Source organism: Cutaneotrichosporon cavernicola (genome assembly GCF_030864355.1).
Source record: "Cutaneotrichosporon cavernicola HIS019 DNA, chromosome: 3".
Classification (NCBI taxonomy): domain Eukaryota; kingdom Fungi; phylum Basidiomycota; class Tremellomycetes; order Trichosporonales; family Trichosporonaceae; genus Cutaneotrichosporon; species Cutaneotrichosporon cavernicola.
In genome coordinates this window covers 2,506,623-2,519,212 of record NC_083395.1, presented here as the reverse complement: position 1 = coordinate 2,519,212, position 12,590 = coordinate 2,506,623, and the positions used below count along the sequence as shown (strand labels likewise).

General features: G+C 59.0%; 6 protein-coding genes across 6 annotated transcripts; 4 read left to right on the top strand and 2 right to left on the bottom strand.

Annotated features, from left to right (window-relative positions):
* Nucleotides 1-263: 263 nt before the first annotated feature.
* Nucleotides 264-1,853, top strand: CcaverHIS019_0309390 (uncharacterized protein; the record flags this gene model as incomplete). The annotated part of the gene is made up of 1 exon (XM_060599440.1): nt 264-1,853. One exon carries the CDS (start codon nt 264-266, stop codon nt 1,851-1,853), a length of 1,590 nt encoding a protein of 529 aa, XP_060456134.1.
* A 326-nt stretch (nt 1,854-2,179) lies between these two features.
* CcaverHIS019_0309380 (uncharacterized protein) lies at nt 2,180-3,118 on the bottom strand (the record flags this gene model as incomplete). Its single annotated transcript, XM_060599439.1, has 5 exons — nt 2,180-2,707; nt 2,750-2,837; nt 2,880-2,911; nt 2,947-2,999; nt 3,040-3,118. 5 exons carry the CDS (start codon nt 3,116-3,118, stop codon nt 2,180-2,182), a joined length of 780 nt encoding a protein of 259 aa, XP_060456133.1.
* Nucleotides 3,119-5,183: 2,065 nt separating this feature from the next.
* On the top strand, nt 5,184-6,317 carry CcaverHIS019_0309370 (uncharacterized protein; the record flags this gene model as incomplete). Its single annotated transcript, XM_060599438.1, has 3 exons — nt 5,184-5,483; nt 5,575-5,860; nt 5,932-6,317. 3 exons carry the CDS (start codon nt 5,184-5,186, stop codon nt 6,315-6,317), a joined length of 972 nt encoding a protein of 323 aa, XP_060456132.1.
* Nucleotides 6,318-6,717: 400 nt separating this feature from the next.
* Nucleotides 6,718-7,922, top strand: CcaverHIS019_0309360 (uncharacterized protein; the record flags this gene model as incomplete). The annotated part of the gene is made up of 5 exons (XM_060599437.1): nt 6,718-6,826; nt 6,864-7,349; nt 7,387-7,574; nt 7,643-7,703; nt 7,738-7,922. The coding sequence occupies 5 exons, from the start codon at nt 6,718-6,720 to the stop codon at nt 7,920-7,922; spliced, it is 1,029 nt and encodes a 342-aa protein (XP_060456131.1).
* A 405-nt stretch (nt 7,923-8,327) lies between these two features.
* CcaverHIS019_0309350 (uncharacterized protein) lies at nt 8,328-10,233 on the bottom strand (the record flags this gene model as incomplete). Its single annotated transcript, XM_060599436.1, has 3 exons — nt 8,328-9,518; nt 9,568-10,136; nt 10,179-10,233. The coding sequence occupies 3 exons, from the start codon at nt 10,231-10,233 to the stop codon at nt 8,328-8,330; spliced, it is 1,815 nt and encodes a 604-aa protein (XP_060456130.1).
* A 360-nt stretch (nt 10,234-10,593) lies between these two features.
* Nucleotides 10,594-12,499, top strand: cnxH (uncharacterized protein; the record flags this gene model as incomplete). The annotated part of the gene is made up of 5 exons (XM_060599435.1): nt 10,594-10,662; nt 10,720-11,295; nt 11,331-11,478; nt 11,509-11,863; nt 11,896-12,499. The coding sequence occupies 5 exons, from the start codon at nt 10,594-10,596 to the stop codon at nt 12,497-12,499; spliced, it is 1,752 nt and encodes a 583-aa protein (XP_060456129.1).
* Between the last annotated feature and the right edge of the window lie 91 nt (nt 12,500-12,590).

Here is a 12,590-nt window from a genome sequence, read left to right as displayed (position 1 = left end):
TCCGCCGAAATTGGATGACTGGACACCCAGAACGCCACCTCCACAAGTAATCTAGGGTTTCCTTATCACTCTGGCAAGCTGGCAAAGTCGGGCTCTCATTTTCCCTCTACACCCATTGCAAGTCGGTTGCCCAATACGCCTCGGACGTGCGGTTTGACTCATCGGCAAGTGTTGGGGTCGGCCGCTCCCTCCTTTGACTTCCTCCCCCCGCCTTCCCCCTCCCCTTTCCTTCCCTCCCCTCCCCAGGCCCCCAACACCTCACCATGATCCCCCCAATCCTCCGGCGGCTGCTCACGACGCCGCTGGGCATCATCCTCGTCGTACTCTCAACCCTCAGCCTAATCTCCATGATAGCATTACACGGACCCACGCGCGACAAGCTCGTCTTGTCCCTCCCCGACAGCTGGCTGCTCTTCGAGTCCAATCTACTGGACGCGCCGCTGCCCATGGCCTACGACGCCTACTTTCCCGACAAGCAACTACCGCGGTCCCTTCGGCGGCGCGAGTTGGCGCCGCTGACTGACCGCCTTGTCAAGTTCCTGCATCGCCCAGCGCTCAACTACGACGAGGCGGTCGGGGCGAACCACGCCGCATGCCCGCTCCACGTCCTCGCGCAGCTGACGAGCCCGCAACAACTGGAAGACCACCGCGGCTTCTGGAACGCGATTGATTCAAACCAGATTGCACACCGCCGCGCCGAGCTCGTCTCCTTCCTCGCCAAGAACGCCAAGACGGGCAGGAAAGTGCTCGGCACCACAATAAAGGGCCCAATCACGCGCGGTATTGTTCTCACCGCCGGGAACGGTGATACGGTGCTCCGCGTCGTTATGTTGCTCAAGCACCTCAAGAGAATTGGGAACACTTTGCCTGTCGAAGTCGTGCATTTCCCCGACGAGCTCAATGATCGCAAGTACCGCCGCCAGCTGCAAGATCTCGGCGCAAAACTCATCAAGGTGCGGGGGGTTGTCAAGACACCTGGGATGTGGAAGAATTACCAGATCAAGGCCATGGCCATGATCCAGACCTCGTTCACCGAGATGGTGTACCTCGACAGTGACAATGTTCCCCTCCGGACACTTGAGCACCTCTTCGATGCACCGCTCTATGTCGAGAATGGACGGGCGGCGTTCTGGCCCGATATCAAGAAGGACCACGCGGATAATGCCATCTGGCGCATCGTGGGCGATACATGTACCCTCAAAGAGTGGACTTTTGAGAGCGGGCAGATCGTGTTCGACAAGCGGGGCAACGACGGAAACAATCTCGCGGCACTCTGGATCGCCGCGGCCATGCTGGACAAGAACGACTTCTGGTACGGTCTCTGCGGAGGCGACAAGGACACGTACCGCTGGGCCTTCCGCATGCTTGATATTCCCTATGCCCCGGCTCCGCGATGGGTTTCGGCGCTGGGCATCCAGAACGAGTTTGACAATAACAAGTTCTGTGGACAGTACGTTTTCCCCTCTACATTGGCTAACGAAAGTACAATGCTACAATACGACCTTGTTACGCCAGAAGGAGCGGACCGACCACAAGCCCTCTTTGTACACGCCAACCTCCTCAAACACCTTGATGGGCGGCTCGAGCGCGGCAAGGTCTTCTCCTACGTCAAGCATATGGCGCTCGATGCTTATGATGAGGAGACGCTCAACCATGTCTTCTTCTATGTTTATCATGGTAAGGAGAGGGGAATGTGTACCGACATGTTTTTGCATGATGAAGCGGCCAGTTTGATGGATGCGGACAAGCTTGCGGTACAAAGACCGGTCGTCGTTTCGGCCAAGGATGTGCCGGAGCTCGAAGGGTTCGAGGACGCCTGGTGGGAGGCCGGGGGACGGGTTGGAGGTTGGTAGATGAACGATAGATTCATGTTTGACCTTGGTTGTACTGCTGTTTGTCGCCGATGACTGGCTGGGGTGTGAATGGGGTGATACTCGATGTGTAGAACTCGACAAGAGTCTCGTTTCTTGGTCGGTCGGGCGTCCAGTGGTCCGAGATAAGGAATGGGATCTCTGCCCACAAAAGTTGAGAGCTCTGGTCGCCATGCTCGCAACCTGCCCGCCCGCCACAGCTCGCTCTCTAACTAATGGTATGCATCATGCAGCATCGTCACCCAGCCATGCGGTAGTACATACAGTGCGTCTCTGCTCTGCTGCTCTCTGCTCTACAAGCCTCCTGTCTACTGCCCAGCATTCCCACCCCGGCGGGGCTTGCGCGCCCCGTCGTCCAGATTGCGCCGCTTCCCCCGCCCCTGGCGCGGCGTAGCGGGGTCCTCACTCATCTCGGCGTCGATCATGGGTCGCTTCGAGCCTGTCTGCGCGGCCTGCACAGGTCCGCTAGCAGGAGGAAGCTCGATGGATGGGATGGTGAGGGTCGCAGGCAGGTTGAAGTTGAACGTGTTATTAGGGGGACGGGGGACAGGGGCACGCCGCTGTGCCGCCATGGGGCGAGTGGGCGTGGGTGCAGGAACGGGGGAGGAAGGCGTGTCGGGCGCTCGCTCGAGGAGGCTGGACACGGTCGCCGGTCGAGGCTCATCAGTGGAGGGGGTATTGGTGGTATCCTGGCGAAGATTAGAGGGTCCGGGCGTTGGGCGGACGCGCGAGTCAAGTATGGGCGCCGAAGCCGGGCGCGCGGGTGTCGTACGTGGCGTCGGACGTTGTACAGGTGCGGGCTGCTCGTCGTCCTCTGCGAATGTCCGGATAGCCGCCTGGCGTCAGTGCGCAAGCAAGGAGATGTGTACCTGTCGCGCCTCGCTCCAGTCCATGAGACGTGCGAGGGCCTCGGCCGCGTCGCCTCCACTCCCGATATCACTCTGCACCTTGGAGAGTACGTCGGCGCTGGCGTTAGCAGGGTACATGGCACGGGCCAGCGTGACGTACAGGGCAGCGGAGTAGCCCGCCTGGTATGCTTGCTGAGCGTCAGCACCTTGCGTTTAAGAGTAGGTACCTTTGTATATCCAAGGGAGCTCTTGTAGAGCTGGGTTATGCTCATAGCGGCGGCTAGGGTTAGCGGGACGGTGGGTGGCAAAGCTAGGCCCACCTCGGAACTTGTCGCCCATGTCGCGCTCGGCGTCGGCGAGCGCTGGGGGAAGCGTTGTGTCGAGGGACGAGAGGTCCATCGTGGCGAATTGAGACAAATGGAAGAGATGAAGAGAGAAATATGAATTATGTTGTTGTTGCAGGAGTTGTCAAGACTCAAGTCAAGGAGATGTTGTGGAACGGGAATGAATGGATACAGTTGGTGCGAGAGACGGCGGGGAGGGAAGGTGGACTGACGGGACCAAATTTGGCAAACCTGACTAGGATCTTCTGCATGATGCATGAGCCTTTCCAATCCAACCACTCGACTCCGGCCGGGGTGAAAAGGTCCGTCCAGGGTGAGGGGTTGAAGAGGACCATTCTACAACATCGCCGAATCGAACATACACATACGATTCGGCGCCGGTGCGGAGATTGAGACTGGGTTCAAGTCGCCACTGGTGAAACTGTTGTGCTCGCAAGAGGAGTGTTTGAGTACAGTACATGTGTGATGGATGGTGGTGGTGACTGTGGGGCCATGCATGTTGCGATCTCGATCGCAAGGCGGCACCCACCGAGTTTGGATGGCACGTGAACCACACCATGCAGATGCCGCTGACATTGCCGCTTCGACACTCAAGTAAAGCCTTCACGTCGCCACGTCGTCAGGTCGACACGTTGCCATGTCCTCCACTCGTACAACAGCAGTCGTGAGACTGTGCCTTCGACCGTACTCGCCAATCAGTGAGGCACACAACTGGTAGACTACACACCAACGCCTGGGCCTCTTTGGTCGGCACGTCGCTGTGGATGGGTGGAGGTCTCTGTTGGCCTGCTGGAGCGCAGCTCCCGAATCTTGGGCAAGCGAGAATAGGACGAAGGTGAGCGGTGGCAGGTAACCTCTCAAGTCCAAGATCCACGCGTTGCATCAAACTGCCACAACATGCTACAACATTCCTTGCTACTACCGCGCTAGTATTCTCAGTCCTATCCGTCCCTCGTCCTACCTCCCGACTCATACCTCACCACGCAGGTCGAACGGGTCGCGGCCCGCTCAGAGCACCCCAACGCCCTTGATTGCGTCGAGGTCCTTCATGGACTGGGTCTTGAACCCGCGCCACTTGTGGAGGAAGTAAGCACGCCGAAGTTCGACTGGTTCACAGAAGGGACGTGTGCAACGGCCCGGACGGACCGTTTCCTTCCCGCATCTCCCGAACTTCCCGCATCTCCCGAAGCGTACCCCGCGCCTTGAGAAAGGGATGGTGCAGCTTGGCGCAGTCAGATGAGGTGAGCATCGGGTGTGGCGTCGAATTGGAATCTCTCCAGAGTCGTAGTCTGCATCAAAGATCCAGATAGCCCTTGGTCCAATTTCGCCTTGGCTGCTGTACAACTCTCGGTACAGCGCGCTCTCAAGCTGGCGGCGTATGTCAGTCATTTTTCCTGGTGCTTTAGCTGTCGTCGTACGTGAATGCGTCGTCGGGTGCCGGAGGAAATGTCAGCCAATGCGTCGTATGTGTTGGATGACCCGTAGGCCCCGGCACCGAAGTTCGATACAACGTCCCGTATTTACGCTTCTTGCATTCTCTTCATACCTCACTACAACAGCATGGAATAATCAGAGGACCGGGCCAAGTTGACGACCCTCACGCCCCATTATTACTCGCCGCCCAAGGCTCTCTCACCACCTCACGATCGCAGTGTGCCGCAATACTCGTTCTTCCTTGGGGAGGGCATCAATGTCGGCGACCAGGCCTCGATGTGATGTTGTCGGGAAGTGTCGTGGAGCAGGGTACGCAGGTCCTCGAATTCAACGAGGACACACGCCAGCACGGCGCACCGTTCTACCACCTCAGCTATACTTTTCCCGCGTCCCTCGGGAAGTCCGATCCCACGCTTGTGGTGAGCTTCGCAAAGACCAAGCCGCCCTTGTACGACCTGCGCTGGTAAAGGGTAGATCTTTGATGTTAGAAACTAGACATGCACTGAATTCCGATCCTCCGGAAGAAGAACGCTGCTGAAGCCGAAAGCAGCCGCGTTGCAGCCGTATTGTGCCGATCGGGATTCGGCATTCCCCGATATCCATATGAGGTCACCACATCTTCCCACCCCAACACCGAACCTTCTCGAGCCCATACCTTGCGTCTTGACTCCACTCACTACCTCACAATGATGCTTCGCCAGACCCTCGTCCGCCTACCGCGGCCAGCGGTTGCGCACGCGCGCGCCATGTCCTCCATTCCGGCCAACGTGCAGAAGTGGATCGACGATGCCAAGTCGCGTCCCCCACAAGTCGACGTCGACGTGATCGAGGCAGGGCGCGCAGCCAAGCTCCGCACCACGCTGCCGCTGCAGAACGAGGCTGCCGGACTGGCTGAGGAGGGCGGCTTCCTTCCTAAGGGCGACAACCTGATCTACTGGCAGCCCAGCGCGTTCATGGACCAGCTCGCGGCCGACGGCACCTCGACGGTGAGTACCCAAGGGCGGGTCTGATGGTCTGACCCTCTTTGGCCGCTTTACCCGTCCAGTAGGCGGATCCTCTGATCAAGCTGACGGGAAGGAATACAATGCGCCCGAGCCGTACTCCCGCCGCATGTGGGCTGCGGGGTCTTGGGAGTGGCGCCGTGACGCTGGACTCACAGTTGGCGGCAAGGTGTGTCAGTCGACGATCATCAAGGATGCCGAGGTCAAGGGCCCCATGATGTTTGTATACACACAGCGCGACCTGTACGACTCGGAGAAGCCCGAGGGCGACTGGGCAATCCGCGAGACGCGCACCCACGTCTTCTTCCCCGACGTGAAGAAGAGCGAGGAGGGGACGAACAAGCCGAAGAAGAAGCCTATGGGTGCGTCGCGCGAGGGCAGCTGTGGCAGGCCCTCGCTTACAGTTCATGGGGGGATAGGTAGCTGACCCCAGCCTCGGACATGCCTGACCCTGCCTACGAGCACGTGTACACTCCTACGTCGCCGCTGCTGTTCCGGTACAGTGCAATGACCTGGAACGCGCACAAGATCCACTACGACTTGGACTGGACACGCCAGGTCGAGGGCCACCCCGACCTGGTTGTTCATGGCCCGCTCACGGCGCAGCTGCTCGTCGAGACCGCCAAAAACGCGGCTGACGATGTGGCTGGCATTCTGAAAAAGTTCGAGTACCGCGCCACGCATCCGATGTACGTCAACAAGCCGATCAAGCTTAGGGCTGCGTGGTTGGGCCCCCGAGGGTCCAAGCTCTTGCTCTGGGCCGAGCAGGACGGCGTTGTGGGTATGAAGGGGACAGCGGACATTGACGCCGTGTTGTAGCGTATTAGTGTATGCAGAACGGCTTGACTGAGATGCGAGGAGCGGGGGGGAAGAGGTAGGCACGAGTCCCGGAAACAAGCTGAGGCGGGTATGTCAGAAAAGTCGGTGCACCGAGCTGTCCTGGGGCGGCGTTGCCCCACTATGTACATGTACACCACTCCAGCATTCCTCCTCCCAGAACAATCATCTGCTCCGCTCCGACCCGAGATGGCTTTGGGTGGTCGGTATGTTGGATGGAGAAACAGACCACGGAATTCGGCGTCTATGATTGCTCGGTGATTGCCGCTCACTGTCCTATCGCGTGCGGGGTATCCAACTTCCAGCCCTCACATGCCTTAAGCTTGCAAGTCACCACCAACATATTCCTGTTTGCTCACCATCCTCACTCTCTCCAACCACCATGCTCTCCTTTGTCCCTCGTGCCGTATCTGCACCGCGCGCCGCGCGTGCCATGTCCACCATCGTGCGCAGCGAGCTGCCACCCGTCCTCCGTCGCGCCATGCTGTATGGTGAGTACTGGCTACCATATATGGTCTCTCCGTCCAGGGCTGCTCGTCCGCACGGCACAGCTAACCTCTGTCCCCGGCTCGAACCCGCGCATGATTGAGAAGTCGCTGTCCTCGCCCGCCGACTCGGTCGCCTACGACCTCGAGGACGCTGTCGCACCCTCCGCCAAGCCCGAGGCGCGCCGCCTTGTAGCCGAGCTGCTAGACAGCGACCGCCGCCCTGCTGGCGAGGTCGTCGCGCGCATCAATGCTGTCGGCACTGGATTCGAGGTGGACGACCTCGACACAATCCTGCGCGCGCGGCACGTTCAAGCGATCGCGCTGCCCAAGACCAACGACCCCGAGCACCTCGAGTGGGTCGTGTCGCGCATTCAGGCACTCTGTCCGCCCGATAAGCAGGCCGGGCGGGAGAACGCCGTCCGCATCATCGGGATGATTGAGAGCGCAGAGGCCATGCTGCGCATCCACGAGATCGCCGCTGCTGCACGGGGACACCTCGACGCGCTGCTGTTTGCTGCTGAAGACTGTATGTTAAGGAGGGGTAAAAAAGGAGCTGACAACAGACTGTGCTGACGTGGGTATTGTGCGCACTCCCGGGCGCAGCGAACTGCTGTATCCGCGGGCCAAGCTCGTTACTACCGCTCGCGCGTTTGGTCTCGGCTCGCTCGACCTCGTGTGTGTCAACTTCAAGGACCCTGAAGCACTGCGCATCGAGAGCGAGGAGGGCATGCGGCTGGGATTCACTGGCAAGGTCAGTCCAGGTTCAGGCTTCACAGTGTGAAGACCACAGCAAGACTTCCACGACGAAGCTGATAGCAGCAAGCAATTCACCCTGCCCAAATCGATGTCATCCAGGCGGCGTACGCGCCGTCTGAGGCCGGTGAGCTAAGCTTGGACGACAGAGCTAATCGCAGCTATTCGTAAGGCCGCCCGAGTCAAGTTCAGCTTTGAGCTGCATGACTCAAAGGGTACCGGCGCTTACGCGCTTGACGGTGTCATGATCGATGCGCCAGTGTACAAGCAGGCGCAGAACACACTGCGTCTTGCCCAGGCCGCCGGGCTACCCATTCCCAACATCACTGAGAAGGACATCAGCTAGATTTCATGGACCTCATAGGGCGGCTAGCTGCTAGCTGCTTAGCACAGTGGGTGTATGCATGTACTCCTTGGGTAGAGGACGGCGGTTGACAAATCCATTGAATCAACTGAATCAACTCAGTCTACTGAAACCGCAGTGGTGACAAAGGGCCGTCTAGCCCGATGTCCACAACACTACATCATTCACTCACGCCTCCAGCCACCTTCTTGAAACACCGTCTTCATCGTACTATCCAATCTCCATCCTCGAGGGCCTCCGTAATGAACGCTGGCGAACGGGAGCACGTAGACGGCTGCGCATCATAGTCTTTAGTGCCACCGTGTTGGAAAGAACCAAAGTCATGATTGCATTGCAAGTAGTTCATGTCTGTCTAGTAGATAATGAGTGGCCAGCGCAAGCTGTGTTCTAGTTGGGCAGGTTCTTGCCCTCCTTGAGGAGGTAGATGCGCCCGCACCAGGGCTCGAGTGTGACGGGCCCGTTGATTCCGGACCCCTCCTTGGCGTTGTCATTCGAGGCAATGAGGCGCGCGCCAGTCGTGTCGACGCCGAGCTTGGCCGTGTCGATGGTGATCGGGCCGCCGGTGCCATCGTCGCGTTTAAAATTGAGGAGCACGAGGAGCTTCTCGCCCGTCTCGGGCCACTCGCGCGTGTAGCAGTAGTTGTCGTTCGACTCCTCGTCGAGCGGAGTGAACTTGCCATACACGAGCGAAGGGTACTCGGTGCGCAGAGCGAGCATCTTCTTCCAAAAGCTACGTACTGAGTCGGCGTCCTTTGTCTGTGCGGCGGCGTTCCACTCCGGGTAGTCTTCGTGGATACGCATCCACGGCTCGCCAGCCGTGAAGCCGGCGTGCTTGGAGTCGTCCCACTGCACAGGGGTGCGGCCATTGTCGCGCGCCGTCTGCCGCAAGTCGCGCAACACGCCCGCCATGTACTCGTCCGCCTCGGACCCGGTGATCCCTACACGCTCGAGGTACGCCCGCTCGCCCTGGATGAGCTGGATGCTCTCGACGTCCTTGTACTCCTCCTCTCCCCAGGCGTGTGGCACGTTAACCGGTCCCAGTTCCTGTCCCTGGTACACGTAGATGGTACCAGTGAGGGAGCATTGGAGGAGGGCGAGCAGCTTGCCGCTCCTCGCGCGGTTTTCTGGGGATTCACACGCCATACGCGTAATCATCCGTGGCTGGTCATGGTTTTCGAGGTAGTTTGCAAACCAACCCCCACGCTTAGGCAGCTCCGTGTGCCATCTGTTCCACTCCTTCTTGAGGTCGCTCAGCTTCCAGTCTGCGTTCCAACCGCGCCCGAAGCCACCGTTACCCCGGTCAAAGCACTGGTGGTGGAATGTGAAAACCATCTGGAGCTCGTTACGGCTCGGCTCGGAGTACAGGGCGAACGAGTCGGGCCCCTCGGATCCAGGGCACTCGCCAACACAGAAGCAATCGTAGTCCTTGAGCACCTTTTCGTACATCTCCTTGAGGTGGTCGTGAACGCGCGGACGATTGATGGAGAGGTTTCCAAAGGGCTGGTAGATTTCCTTGGGGTCGGTAATTGGCGCGTCTGGGAAACCCTCAGCCTTGGAGATGAAGTTGATGACGTCCATCTTTGCGTTAGATTTAGTTGGAAGGGGTCCCCGACGTAGCAGGACTTACCCGGAAACCGTCCGCACCTCGGTCGAGCCACCACCGCATCATCTCGAACACGGCATCGCGTACAGCGGGGTTCTCCCAGTTCAAGTCGGGCTGCTCCTTGAGGAACGTGTGGAGGTAGTACTCGCCGCTTCCCTCGTCCCACTCCCATGTCGAGCCTACCCCAAAGGTCGACCGCCAGTTGTTGGGCGGCACACGCTCACCGGCCTCATTGACCTTTCCAGAGTGCCAGATGTACCAGTCACGCTTGGGCGAAGTCTTGGACGAGCGCGACTCGCGGAACCATGCGTGCTCGTTGGACGAGTGGTTCACAACCAGGTCCATAACGAGCTTCATGCCACGGGCGTGAACTGCGTCACGGAGAGCGTCCCAGTCCTCGAGGGTGCCGTAACGCGGGTCGATGGCCTGGTAGTCGCTGATGTCGTAGCCCATGTCCGCCATGGGCGAGGTGTAGATCGGCGAGAGCCAGAGCACGTCGATCCCCAGGTCCTTGAGGTAGTCGACCTTGCTGAGGATGCCGCGGAGCGTACCGTTGCCCCCGTCTGCGTGATCCGCAAACGACGACGGGTAGACTGCCAGTTAGCGAGCTGCACGTAATAAGGTGGAGGACTCACTCTGGTACACCGCCGCCTCCTTCCACCAGCGTCGCTCAGAAACGTCCAGAGTCATCTTGGGATAGTGTGTAACTGCAAACTGCAAACTGCCGTTGCCAGGTAGCTCCACCTCATCATTTATATGCCCGGATGTGCGCCGAGAGACCCGAGAGACCGAGGAAGGTTGATCAAAATGACCGGCCCGCGGACCGATCTCGGCCCATCTTCGGGTGCCCCCGAAATCACCGAAGAAGCCGATGACCAATGCCACCAACAGCAAAAGAGTAGTTTGATCCGTTTCATCAGTTCTCTCGTGATCCCATACAGCCACGTCACTCGGAGAAACCCGAGGGGATGTGACGTCGAGCTCAAGGTTCCCGCCTCGAATGGCGACTATTGGAACGTTGGAATAGACTGTCCCGCTTCCTCACTCACCATGATGCCCACGTTTCTGGCTGCCAAGCATATCCCGAGAACGTGGTGGAAGTCGGCGGTCGTGTACCAGGTATGCACTGGTTGAAGATGCGCTGACAGCTTGATCTATCCTCAGTGACTGGGCCAGCTGACACCAACTGACCCCAGGTCGTTCCTCGACACGAACGGCGACGGTATAGGTGACATCCCCGGCCTCATTTCCAAGCTCGACTATCTCAAGAATCTAGGCGTGGACGTCATCTGGATCAGCCCGATCTTCAAGAGCCCACAAGTCGACAACGGCTACGATGTTGAGGACTACCGGGACATTGCGGCCCGGTACGGCACCTTGGCTGACGTTGACGAGCTCATAGCGCAGATGCACAGGCGCGGAATGAAGCTGCTGTTGGACCTCGTGGTCAACCACACAAGTGACCAGCACGTGTGGTTCAAGGAGTCACGAAGCAGCAAGAGCAGCCCCAAGCGCGACTGGTATATCTGGCGGCCGGCCAAGTACGACGCCGACGGGTCACGTCGCGGGCCTAATAACTGGCAGGCTGCATTTGGCGGCTCAGCGTGGCAATGGGACGAGAGAACCAAGGAGTATTACCTCCACCTTTTTGACCCTGCCCAACCCGACCTCAACTGGGAGCGCGAGGACATGCGCCGCGAGATCTACGACATGATGAACTGGTGGATGGACAAGGGCTGCGACGGGTATCGCGTGAGTTGGCCCCAGAATGTGAACCCTGATCACAGATGGATGTCATCGGCCGTATCTCCAAGGACCAAAGCTTCCCAGATGCTCCGGTGACGGACCCAGATGGAAAGTACCAGGACTTTCCACGCGTCGAGGGTCCGCGTCTCCACGAGTTCCTGCAGGAGCTCAACCACGAGACACTCTCCAGTGCGTTGACCCGCGGCTGGGCTGATGCAGAATACGATGTCATGACGGTTGGGGAGCTCAACAAGATCACGCCAGAGGGTATGCTGCGATATGTGCATCCCGACAGGCATGAGATCAATCTTGGCTTCTGTTTCGACCACGTCAACGTTGGTCTCGGCGAGTTTGGGATCGGCCGCCACATTGTCGGCCCATGGAAGATCAGCGAGCTCAAGGCCGCGTTCTCGCGATGGCAAGCTATGCGCGATTATGGCGCTCACCACCCGCTATACCTAGAGAATCACGACCAGTCGCGCAGCATCAGCCGGTTTGCGAGCGACTCTCCGCAATGGCGATGGGAGAGTGGGCGTCTGCTCGCTCTCCTACACTGCACCCTGTTTGGAACTGTGTAAGCGACCCAGTAGAAAGGGCTAACGGCAGATTCATCTTCCAGGGACAGGAGATCGGGATGGTCAACCTCCCGTCCGACTGGCCACACGATGAATTCAAGGACGTGCAGACGCAGAACGTCCTCCGCGAGATTGCTAAGCGTGGGGTCGACGTCGAGCGCCTCCAGAAGAAGGTCCTCTTCAAGGCGCGCGACAACGCGCGCTCGCCAATGCAGTGGGACGCAGGGAAGTATGCGGGCTTCTCATCGGTCAAGCCGTGGATGCGAGTCAACGACGACTGGGAGGAGTGCAACGTCGCGGCGCAAGAGGGCGACGCCAAGTCGCTCCTCTCGTTCTGGCGCGACCTCATCTCATGGCGCAAGGCGCACGAGGACGTACTCGTCTACGGGGCGTTCCGGGACATTGACCCGACAGACGAGCGCGTGTTTGCGTACGTCCGGACGGGAGACAAGGAGGACAAGACGAGGCTGCTTGTCCTCCTCAACATGACCAACAGCGAGGTCGAGTACACCGTCCCCGAGAAGTTTGGCGCTGGCAAACTCGTCAAGTCTACGACGGATGGCTTTAGCAGTACTCTGGGTGAGGTTGTCAAGTTTGCGCCTTACAGCGGTGCGGTTTACGACATCAGTAAGTAGACAGGAAGTTGAAAGATGAAGTGGATTCACAAGCTGGCCTCACAACGATTAATTCGCCACTCAGTATTCCGATGGACTCAAATGCTATGTA